Below are 11,664 nucleotides of genomic sequence, written 5' to 3' on the forward strand. Positions count from 1 at the left end.
TAAGGAAACAGTCATTATTTAGCCCCTGATCTCGCAGGTCAGCAATTTGGGCCAGTTGTTCCACTAGTCTTGCTTAGGCTCTAGCAGCTGGGCTGGGGGCTGGATGGTCTGGGACGGCCCCACTTGCATAGGTGGCAGTTGGGTGGCCATTGGCCAGGACACTTGGTTCTCTTCCCCGTGGTGGCTCCCGTGGGCCGTCTCAGCCTCCAACGCCCCACAGCCTGAGGGGTCCCCTCCGCAAGCCAGGGCAACCACACAGCACACCTTCCAAGCCCCTGCTCCTATCACACTGGACAAAGCACGGCACGTGGCCACACCCGCAGTCAAGCAGTGGAGACACTGACTCCACCTTTTGATGGGAGTCGCTGCCAAATACCATGGCCAGTTTCTTTTCCAATCGACAGTGTCGTTTTCCAAAATTCATCATTCATTCCTTCGCTTTCCTATAAGAATTAGCCACATGTAACTCCCAGGAACACATTGGCTGTGCCTATTTGGGGAATCTGTAAAGGGAATCCTATGCTGTGTATTCTCTAGCTTGTTTCTTGGGTCTGTTTATTCTGTAACTTGTTCAGGAGAGTCGCCCATGTTGGCGAATGCAGGCTGTATTTTCCTGGCTCTACCGCATCCCATCCTATAATATATCACAACAAGGCATTCTCCTACCAGGGGGTCATGCGATTGTTCCCTGTGTCTGCTACTATGAACCGTCTCTAACATGTCTCCTGATGCTTATTTACAAGACTCTCTCCTGGGTCAGGCCCAGGAGAGGTAGCACAGCCTTAACTCCACCCAGGACGAACGTGTGTGTCTGGTTCCCCGCAGCCCCGTAAAGAACCTGGATGAAGCCATCTGTGCAGTGGCCCCGGTCCCAGCCTTACCCGGCATGGTAGGTTCTCCACGCCCTCCCTCCTCGTCAGCAAGTGGGTTTGTTTTCCCTTCAAAACCTGTTTGTTGAAGGCCCGTCAAGTGCGAGGCACTAGACTCGCTGTGGGGCGCACGGGGACGCGAGAGCAGGTGATCAGGCACTGCACCTGAAGACGGCCCGTTGATGCTGGGCTCACCAGAGAAGTTAACACATGTTTCTCTGCTCCCCAAGCAAGTCAGTTCTCTCTGTTGCTGGTCTTTATGTCCAGCTGCTTCTCTTACTCCAAACAGGCGTGACAGAGAAGTCCCCGTCACCATCTCTTTGCTTGCCAGGTGCTGACCTTTTCCAGGAATGGCTCCGTGCAGCTCATGGATGTGGCCAAGCCTCAGGTTATCTGTGCCTTTGCTCCACCCAGAACCTACTGTCTGGCAGTGCCCTGGAAGCCCGTGTTTGTTGTGCCTTTGAACCACCCGTGTTTCCTGCTCCGAGGTATGGGAGGGGGGCTCTGGGGACTGCTGTTTGCCTTGCTTCGGTCCCTTCCCAAAGCACAGGGTGACGCCCCCCACCTCTTCCCCGCTCTTTGACCCTGAGCCACAGGCTGAAAGGACGCTGCTGCTTAGCCCCTCACGAGGTACTTAGCTAAAACACGGGGTTCCCGAGAGACCCCTGCTGCCCCCGATCAAGTGAGCCCCTCACAGCTCAGCGCCGATGGCCCAGCCTTTGCAAGCAGAGAGTCACCCCCAGGTGCCCACCCGGCCCACAGAGAAGGGCAACCCTCTAAAAATGCCGTGTCTTTGTTTCATCCCAGGGGACCATCCTGACGAAATTGAATCCGAGGACGCCAAGGACATCCAGAATTCTATTTTCTATTTTAATCTCAAGGCCTATCCACTCCTGGAAAACATCTGTAACCCTGGCACCGTTCCACAAACGGACATGACCGATAGCATGGCCTTCGCCCAGGCGCTGCCCTTGGAGAAAAGATGCGAGATCTTCCTCCAGAAGAGGTAGGGTCCTGGTCTGCTTCCCGTCCTGCTCCTGGGGTTGTCTCTGGATTAAGGACCAGGGGAGTGTGTCCGGTGGCAAGGCCATCCGGCATTTCGATCGCCCCTTCCACAGGGGACCCCACCATATCGTAGCCCGGAAGCCACACTCTGGTTTCCTGAGCGGGTTGGTAGGAAAGGGAGCCGTGGGTTCAGGCTGGTAAAGAAGGACCGCCAGTCGCTGCTTTCTCCTCGTCAAGACTGTCTTGTCTTCCCGCTTTCTCGATTCTTTGGTTTTGTAAAACTGTATTTGGATGATCAGACACCAGTCATGGAAGACGGGGGCCTAAGGCGTGGGCCGGGTTTGGCCCATTTGCTACATCTCATTCGTGGCTGCTCATGACTTAGTGATGGCAGAGACCACGTGATCCATAAAGCACACCTCATTTGCTATCTGGCCCTTTATTGAAACTGGTCACCAGCCCCTGATCCAAGTCCCCTTTGCTTTATCTATTGTCTGGACAAATGGTTTGGCCACGTGTCTCTCTCCTGTGAACTCCAGGCCCGCGGAGGCTCTGCCTGCGGCCCTTTCTGCTGTAAAAGCATAAGGAGCTGTGCTCTGTCTGCTCTGGAGAAGCAGGTCTCTCTTTCTCTCTCTTTTTAAAAATGTTTTAGTGTTTATTTATTTTTGAGGGGGAGAGAGAGAGAGAGAGAGACAGAGCATGAGCAGGGGAGGGGCAGAGAGAGAGGGAGACACAGAATCCAAAGCAGTCTCCAGGCTCCGAGCTGTCAGCACAGAGCCTGACGCGGGGCTCAAACTTACGAACCACGAGATCATGACCTGAGCTGAAGTCGGACGCTCAACCGACTGAGCCCCCCAGGGGCCCCAGCAGGAACCTCTTCTAATCCATCTGCCACAAATCTCTGGCAGTTTGCAAATTCTTGCTGATGGTTTCCGTCATGATTGCACCCTATACTTCAGGCAGGAGGGGTTACCAGCAGATCCCTGGATGCTCCTCAGAGAGGGCACTCTGGTGGCCCCTTCCCTTCCAGAATCTTCTGAGACCCTGTGATCTCTTCAATCCTCATAATATCCCTTTACGACCATCTCCCCTTTTCCTATTTACTCTCCTCAAGAGGAATGAAGTGGAATGGCCAGGATACTCAGGCTTGAAATCCGATGCCTCCCCTTCCCAACTGAGAGACCCTGGGCTAGTGCCTTCACCTCTGAGAGCCTCAGTTTCCTCCTTTGTTCAAAACAGGTGTGTTGAACACCTGAAGTGCGCCAGGCTGTGCTGTGGACACTTCGATGGTACCCAGCCCTCAGATTTTATAGTGTCCCAGAGATAATACGTGTCAAGTGCCGTTTGGTAGGTGCGAGAAGGATGCTGGGTTAATTCCAGTTCGTGCCGGGGCGAATTCTAAACACCACCGCGAGGTGGCGCTGTGAATGGCCCCCATGGCTGCATTTCCCTGCTGCCCGTAGTTCCTGGGCTGTGGGGGGTTCCCGGGGGCTTTCAGGATCTCCTGGAGGGAAGCAGCCCATTCATCAGGAGAGGGAGATGGTCTGTGGGTCTCGGGGAGGACAGTGAAGGAGGGGTCAGTGGACACGTCCCCTGATTAAGGATTCCCTGAGAGCATCCGGCAGTTCTTCACATCACCGTTTCTTATTTTGACCCTTGATGGCGTGACTTTGAGGAGAGGCCGCTGACGCATTTAAGGGTGCAGCATCAAGAGGTCTACAGCTCACTTTGAAGCACAGACCAGGAAAACATTTAGAGAGAGGAAGAGAAAATGTCACCAACCAGTGAAACCCAGGAAAATACTCACGGAAAGAGACGGAGGGACAGACAGACAAAATGTTCACAATCGGCGACTTACAGCTGCAGGCTCTCTGTACTACTTGCAACTTCTACGTAGGTTGGAAAGTTTTCCAAACAAAAGACGGGGAGAGGTTATGCAATATTATTTACACTATGATCCTGATCCGGGGAGGAGGCTGGGCACGTGCTTACCTATAGTAACAGCAGTTCTATTTGGGTGATGACATAGGTGTGCTTTTTTTTCTTTTTTCTTTTTTTTGCATTTTCCCTGTTTGCAGCTTTTCTACCAAAAAAAATTTTTTTTGAAAATTTTTAGAAATGGTTAAAAAAAAAAGAAAGTCAAGGGTATGAGTTAAGGTCATGGCTACGGTGAGGCTATTCTCCTGGGTGTCATGTCGTGGCTCGGCATCTCTGGAGCTCTTTCCCGACAAGGCTCAGAGGACCTCCGTGTTTCAGGAGCCCGTTTCCATTTGTGTCTCGCAGTTTAATGCCCTCTTTTTCCGGCTGGGAAAGGGTGAGCCTTCCCACTTCTCCCAAAAGCCAGCTGGCCACCCGGCCTGTGGGAACGGACCAAAGGCCAACATTTCCAGTGCTGGGTGGCTCACCTCCTGCCTGGTGGCCGGGGGGCCCAGCCCACTGAGGCTGCCCCAATCCCCGACTGACATTTCCAACCCTCAGCCAAGGAGCGGGGATTAGTACTCGGACACGTGCAGAGCCCTACTGAGCCCCTGAAATCTGCTTCAGGTGGAACTTACAACCAGAAGAGGGTACTTCCTTGTTGTAAATTTAAAAAAAAGTTATTCGTTATTCTGATAGAAGTTCTATATGCACTTGTGGAAATCTGGAAAACAGGACGACGCAAAAGAGAACATTGAAACCACCCACGACCGTCACCCCAAACCCTAGCCCTGCTGTTCGTAGGTCAGTGCACTTCCCTCAGGGTTTTCCTTGGGCGTTTTTACGAAGTCGAGATCACGTTTCGTGTTCAGCTTTTAAATCTGGCTTTCTGTCACTCCGGAATATAACTTAATTCTTCAATTTTAAGAAAAATTTCCCTGGAAATATGCCGATGTCACTTCCGTGGGAAGGGGGCGTCTGCAATGAATCTCTCCACTCCCCTGTGGTCGGGCTGGCCTTTCCGCCCTGCCCCCTGCAGTCCGTGTGCCTGCATCGCCTTTTCCAGAAGTCTTTCCTCCCTGTCTGTCCGCAGAGCTTAGCCCTCAGGTGTCACACCTGAGCCCCTCCGTAGGGTGGCCCCATAGCGGGGAGGGATGGAGTGGGAAGCAGGGAGAGAGCTGGAGTCCTTGGGGCTGACCAGCTGGTGGGGGGAGGAGGTGGCCTGGGCTTAGGGCCGCCCTGGGAACAGAAAAGCTCAGGGAAGTTCTCACTGGGACCCAGCAGGAGCTGGGATGGGGTTGCACTGTGTGGTTGGGGCCAGCCCAGCTTGAAGGAACTTCTACTTGGGCCTGATCACAGTGTTCGAATTACATCCCTTGTGACAGGCAGCCCATTTCCCCATCGGCTCCCAGCAACACAGTGGGAAAAACTGATTTAAAGAAGGCTTTTCCTGTTCTATGTGCTCTGAGGTCTGATATCTGGGGCTTTCCCAAAAAGTAGCCCCCCATGCCCTGGCTCTGACATTTTTATTTTGAAACTTTTCATATAGCAGTTTTGGGGGGAAAAAGTCGCTGAACATCCAGACCTAGCCTCTGTCACTCACATGTTCCTATTGTTTACCCCCGATATGCATACAGGTCCCAAATATTTCAATCCCACCTTGTTTTCCCCTACTTACTCCACGTGTCTGAAACCACTTCCCTTGGCCCTAAAACTGGGTGAAATTTCAGGGCAGTGGCTTATGTGGCAATCGATTCAGAGTTGCGGGCTTGCAATAATCTGTCCAAACTGTTTTCACAAATAGTTTTGTGAAACTATTTCATAAATAGCCAGTGTGAAAGGGCACCTGCCTTTGGCGCTTTAAAAGGAGGCCAGTGAGCAGCAAGTACGCGCCCTCGCCCCCACCCCAAGGACTGGCCTCTGTGCCCGTCCAGCCCGGGCTCCAGGGACCACTCCCAGCTGGCGCCGCACCCTGCTTCCGGGTCTGCCCTCCCTGGCTGGGTCATTCGTGATCACAAGGCAGAAACTTCGGGACAGTGGGCAGCAGACAGAAACAGTGTCCCTTCCTCTCTCTGTCCCTCTCCTCTTTGTCTCTCTCTGTCCTTCTCTCCCTTTATTCCTGTGGAATACAAAGCCCAGCGAGATCCGGGTTCAAGCACCCACCTGTCTGCCAGAAGGCGGGTTTCTGGGATGAGCGGGCACCAGGTCCGCAGGGCACCTGGCCCCCTGGGCAGGCAGGAACAGAGAGCCCACAGCGATTTTAATTAGGCAACGAAGGACACTGAGCATCTTTCTGTTACACGTACTATACGTCTCTCTCATTCCTTCCCTGGCTGGCCCTGGATATGTTTCTCACGCGTGGGTTCATTTTAAGAGTTCTGTGTCAGTGTGCTGCGAATAATTTTTCCTGGTGTGTCTCTGGACAGGAGGACTTGGGGTTGCTCATCTAGCCAGACAGAAGTTTCGAGTGTCCGGTAGCTGGAGTTTTCCATCTTCTCCCTTGGGCTTCACGGAGGGGCGGGTGCAAAGCGCCTCAAATCCGGGGTGCAAGCTCTAAGCTCTGCAGTATGACTGGGGCACAGACAGGGGGCTCTGGCTGTGTAACAGGGTGGGCCTCAGTGTCTCCGTGTGTAAAATGGGTGACAGCTGCATGTCTGCATAGCACATTGCCTAACACACGCTGCAAGGGCCAAGAGGCTAACCATTTTTATCATCAGATCGTCGAGAAAGACTGTCCCCAACATTATGTTGTAGATCCTGTACCCACGCAGTCTGGAACACACGAATGACTTTACCTTCGGGCTTCCTTTCAAAACTTGCCCTGGTCACATCTCTCCAGCTGCCTCTTAGACAGCTTTTTGGTTTTTTTTTTTTAAGATATTTTTAAAATTAATCTCTGTACCCAACGTGGGACTCAAACTCACAACCCCTAGGTCAAGAAGTTACACTCTCCTAGGCACCTGAGTAGCTGGGTCGGCTGAGCATCCAACTCTTGGTTTCCAGCTTGGGTCACAATCTCATGGTTTGTGGGTTCGAGCCCTGTGTTGGGCTCCAAGCTGACAGTGCAGGGCTTGCTTCAGATTCTCTCTCTCCCTCTCTCTCTTGCCTCTCACTTGCTTGTGGTCTTCTCTCTCTCTCTCAAAACAAATAAACTTAGGGGCACCTGGGTGGCTCAGTTGGTTAGGCATCCAACTTCAGATCAGGTCATGATCTCGCGGTTCGTGGGTTCGAGCCCCACATCAAGCTCTGTGCTGACAGCTCAGAGCCTGGAGCCTGCTTCGGATTCTATGTCTCCCTCTCTCCCTGCCCCTCCCCCACTCATTCTCTCTCTCTCTCTCTCTCTCTCTCTCTCTCTCTCTCTCTCTGCCCCTCCCTCTCTCTGTCAAAAATAAACATTTTTTTGAAATGAAAAAAATAAAAATGTTTTAGTGCACCGAGTACCAGATACATCTCCACGTGGATGTCCCTTGGCAGGCAGAGCCTTAAAAATCCTAAGCCACAATCATGGTGTCTCTCCCCAGAAGTAGCCCTGTTCCTGCGTGGCCCAAGTGGGTTAACATCCTGTGCGCAGCAGGCTCCCAAGGCAGAAACCCAGGCACTAGGGACACCCCTTCCCCAGAGGGACGGCCTCCTCCACCCTGCTCACAGCGGGCATATGCAGAACGAGGGGTGAATCCTGAGCTGCTCTGGGTGTCCCATACTGAATGTGCATTTATTTGTTGCTTCCAAAAAATTAACATCTTATAAAAGATCCAACTCAAAGGTCTTCTCTTCCAGGAGCTCCCCGGGCAGGTGGGTCCCTCCCACCTTCCTCCCTTTGACAGTCTGTGGCCTCGAATTACAGACGTCCTTCTCATTCTGTCACCCTGACAAAACTGAGGGGGGGAAGCGGGGCTGTTTTAGCCAGTTGGGGCCTTCCCACGCTTGCACCCATGCCCGTCACTAGGTAACCAAACCAATGTGAGTTCACTCCGTGGGGGGTCCCACATAGAAACTGCAGCAGGTGGGGGCACCTGGGTGGCTCAGTCGGTTAAGCGTCCGACTTCGGCTCAGGTCATGATCACAGTTCGTGGGTTCGAGCCCTGTGTCGGGCTCTGTGCTGTAAGCTAGCTCAGAGCCTGGAGCTGCTTCAGATTCTGTGTCTCCCTCTCTCTGACCTTCTCCTGCTCACACTGTCTCTCTCTCTCTCTCAGAAATAAATAAAACATAAAAAAAAAAAAAAAGAAAGAAACTACAGCAGGTGAACTGTGGCCCAAGGGAAACTGCCTTCGCAGCAAATGAGGAGATCACGGGGAATAACTATGACAGCCGTGACTCCCAGAGCCGGGGTGGGTGGGTTCCTTCCATGGAGGGTTAGGGAAGTCTTGTCACTGTATGCAGAGATGGGCATGAGGCCATACACGCGCCCTAAGGAAACAGGTCTACACATGTACCTTACATGTCGCCTAAATGAGATGAGCTGCTCCGAGGAGTGGACAGTTGGGTATTATGAGTAAAGGTAACTACCGGTCCCTCCCTGGGTCACCCCACGGTCCAGGAGCACAGGCCTGAGTGGGGAGGCTAAGGTCAAACTGGTCTGTTCAGCCGGGCTTCCAGAACTCTGTGCGGGCATCGCCGTGATTGCTAGAGGGGCGGTTCGGGCTTCCATCGCTACGCCCTTGGGTCTTTTGCCCGAGTTAAGAGAGAAGCTGGAAAGAAGAGCTTAAGGAAGAATGTAGGACAAAGGTCAGTAAGTTCAGGCAGGTGGGCAGTCAAGGTCAGGTCTTGGGGTCCAGCCGGTGACACTAGCAGATGTTCGAGAAGCATCCACTCCCCGGAAGCATGGGCACTCTGACGCGGCTAACGGTGGTCCCGCCACAGACCGGAAGTCCCCATGCACCACGCCTTCCATCGGGTGCTTCAGAGCGCAGGCCCCGTCGTCACGCAGTAAAGGTGTTTCGAGTACCAGGCCGAGGCCCGGGGACACAGACGTGCCGCAGACGTGCCATCGGGACGGCTTCTTCGATTAGCACAGGGCGGTCAAGGTCGGCCCCGGGGACCCGGGAGCCGGGCGGCAGGGGGATGTCGCGGCACAAAGCGGTTTGCTCTCATGTCCACCTGTGCGGCCCGCAGGTTCCAGAAGCTGGAGAAGAAGGTGAAGGAGCAGGAGCACGGGACGCGGCTCCGCAGGTACTCCCTGCTTCTCCAGAGAGAGACCTCCAGGAAGTGACGCGCTCGCTCACCAGCCTGGGACAGGCCGGCTCCGCCCCGGGATGCTCTGGGGTCCAGGGACAAGGTGACGGAGGGCTGCCACTCAGGAGGCCCCAGGGCCCCGGCGGGCAGTCTGGGACCTCAGCAACGGGAAAGGGGTGACCCGGGGAGCCTGCAACCCTAAGCCGCTTGTCAGAGCCCCTGGCTGGGCACACGTCACCCCAATAAACAGCGATAATGTCTCCGGCCTCCGAGGTTGCTGCGGGTATAACCCTTCGCGCCCACCCACCCAGACCCCAGCAGGGCCCAGGCCCGGGCCTTGTGAGGGACCCTCGCCTTCTAAGCCCAGGAGAGCCGCGTTGCTCAAAGGAGCAAGACCCCAGGACACCCCGGCTACCTTGTGGCCCTTTTCTCCCCACCCACTTCCTCTCCCTCTCTGAGCTGCCTCGACCCTTCTGGAATTGCTTCGGAGAGGCTGAGGAGGCTCAGAGGTTGGGCGACCGCCTGAGGTCATACAGGTCTGAGAGGCGAGGTGGCAGGCGGGAGCTGTGGCCGGGGACCCCAGGGTGGGGGCGGGGGAGGCTGCAGGGTGGCGTGGCTGAGGGACAGGATGGGGGCAGAGAGGTGCCTCTCTCTCTTCTCTGGAAACTGCCCTTCCCGGGAAAACCTACTGGAGGGGTCCCCGCAGCTCGAGGCCTAGGCCCGCCTCTCCGAGGACACTATGTGGCGCCTCTGGGAACTGCAGGGGCTTGACGCATCCCAGCCTCCCTGTGGCCAACTGCACGCGGGGTTTGGGACAGGCAGCTCCTTTTGCGTCCCCACCATCTCCTCCCGTGGGTCACACGCGCTCCTCACTGTCCTGACGGGCGGCAAGTCCCTGGATGAAGAGGTTCCCGCCCTAGGCGCTTCCGCCCCTCCCCCCACCACGGGAACAGAAACAGCGGCGGAAATAAGCTTTACAACAATCAACAATCGATCCTGTTCCTCTACACAGCAGGCACCGTGGTCGCTCCCTTCTGAGGGAGGAAACTCAGGATGATGGCCTTGGCCTTGCACACCCCCTAAATGCGACAGAGGGCTACCATTTCTGGGGCACCTGCTGTGATGTGCCTGCTTTACAAGTCCACCTTGTGAGATGTAGATACCGTCACTATCCCCATTGTACAGAAGGGAAATGGAGGCTCAGGGCACACCGCTCGGAACAGCCTGAATCAAGTCCTAATGGGCTTTTCCAACATCACGTGTCAGAGACCCAACTCTCAAACGAACTCCAGGGTTGGCTCATGTAATGTAAAACTCCAGGAGCAATGCTTTCCTGAGTAGCCGGGTCCGGGTGCTGGGTAACATGGGGAATCTCTCTCCGTCTCTGTTCTGATGCCCTCTGCCTGGGTGGCAACATGACCGCCAACAGCACCCACAGCCAGTGTCCCTTTCAAAGTCCGGAGCCTGCTTCTCACTGGCCCGGACGTGCTCTCACGCCTGAGCCCCTCGGGTGCTGATCGTGCGGGCCCGTGGCGCGTGCCCATCCCTGGAGCGACGTGGAGGTGGTGCCCACCCAAACCAAGGAGGGGAGAGCGCTGTCCGCAGAGAGGAACATGCCAGGCCTCAGGGGAAGAAGGCAGAAAAGGTGCCCCCGCCCACCCTCTCCAAAGTCAGGTGTGGCCAACTCCAGGCCGCCTCCCCGTCGGCTAGTGTGTGGGGGGCAGGGCAGGAAGGGGAGAGGGGAGCTGGGGCAGTCACAAGGAGCCTCATAGGCCAGGTACACAAGGGGGGGAAGGGGGGAGGAAGGCGGAGGACCCAGGGCCTGGCAAGGCTCCAGGGAACCGGGCCGAGCTGAGCTGGGGACCCACGGCTCTAGCCCCGCTCACGGCTGGGCCCCCAAAGAGGAGCTTGCCCACTGGGTGACGGAACCCCGCAGAAGCACGAAGAACCCTGGGTCTCCTCAGGGGAGGCTGAAACTACTCCGAGTGGACGGAGCACCCAAGGCGCGACATTTGGGAGGCAGCACCCTCAGGGTTGTGCAAATGCAGGGATGACATGCAGGGGGCGGGGTGGGCAACGTAGCTCCTGGCCTCGCCCTGGGACAAGCAGGGGCTTTGCTGTTAGGGCTAGCGACCGTCCCCAGCCCCCGGGCCACCCAGTTCTCCAGATCCGGGCCCCTGCAGAATCCTGGCGCACCCACCCGCCCTTCGGATGCACCTGCTTATTTGTCATCCGGTGGCCAGAGGGACACCGGCTGGCCCTCCTCCAGGTTCACCAGCGACCCACCCAAGGCAGGGCCCTGCCCTTCAGTCCTTCCCCTAGGACGGGCCGATAGAGACGACTCAGGACCACCTCCCCCTGCCCCGCCCCGGGGTCCATACTGTGACCCATGCAGCATGTCCTTGAATCAATGTCTTGAATACGGAGCCGTCCGCTTGGCTGCCCCGCCTTAGAACGGGGCCAGCCAGCACCTCCAGGGCGCAGCCTCCCCAGCGGAACGACATCTGTGCTCAGCGAGCGGAAGGTTCGCGGGCAGCCACGGCACTGGTGGCCACGGCGCGCTGGGGCCTTACTTCACACGCCTCGGCACACACACTTGCCCGCCAGGCCTATTCCAAACACCTGACTTGCCAACTCCCACCCACCGCTGTCGCCGCCCCAACAGCCAGGTAGGTACTACCCCGCTTTGTGAAAAAGTCCC

General features: G+C 55.9%; 1 protein-coding gene across 1 annotated transcript in view; it reads left to right on the top strand.

The window, feature by feature from the left end:
• The window catches only part of WDR93 (WD repeat domain 93), a 47,511-nt gene extending 38,288 nt beyond the window's left edge, over positions 1–9,223 (top strand). Inside the window, exons 14-17 of the mRNA XM_077774376.1 lie at positions 826–889; positions 1,201–1,357; positions 1,677–1,875; positions 8,904–9,223. Of these exons, the coding sequence (XP_077630502.1) occupies positions 826–889; positions 1,201–1,357; positions 1,677–1,875; positions 8,904–9,000 (517 nt within the window). The 3' untranslated portion in view covers positions 9,001–9,223. The remainder of the gene's footprint in view (positions 1–825; positions 890–1,200; positions 1,358–1,676; positions 1,876–8,903) is intronic.
• The last annotated feature ends 2,441 nt before the right edge of the window (positions 9,224–11,664 follow it).

Source organism: Crocuta crocuta, unplaced genomic scaffold (genome assembly GCF_008692635.1).
Source record: "Crocuta crocuta isolate KB4526 unplaced genomic scaffold, BGI_CrCroc_1.0 scaffold7, whole genome shotgun sequence".
Taxonomy (NCBI): Eukaryota; Metazoa; Chordata; class Mammalia; order Carnivora; family Hyaenidae; genus Crocuta; species Crocuta crocuta.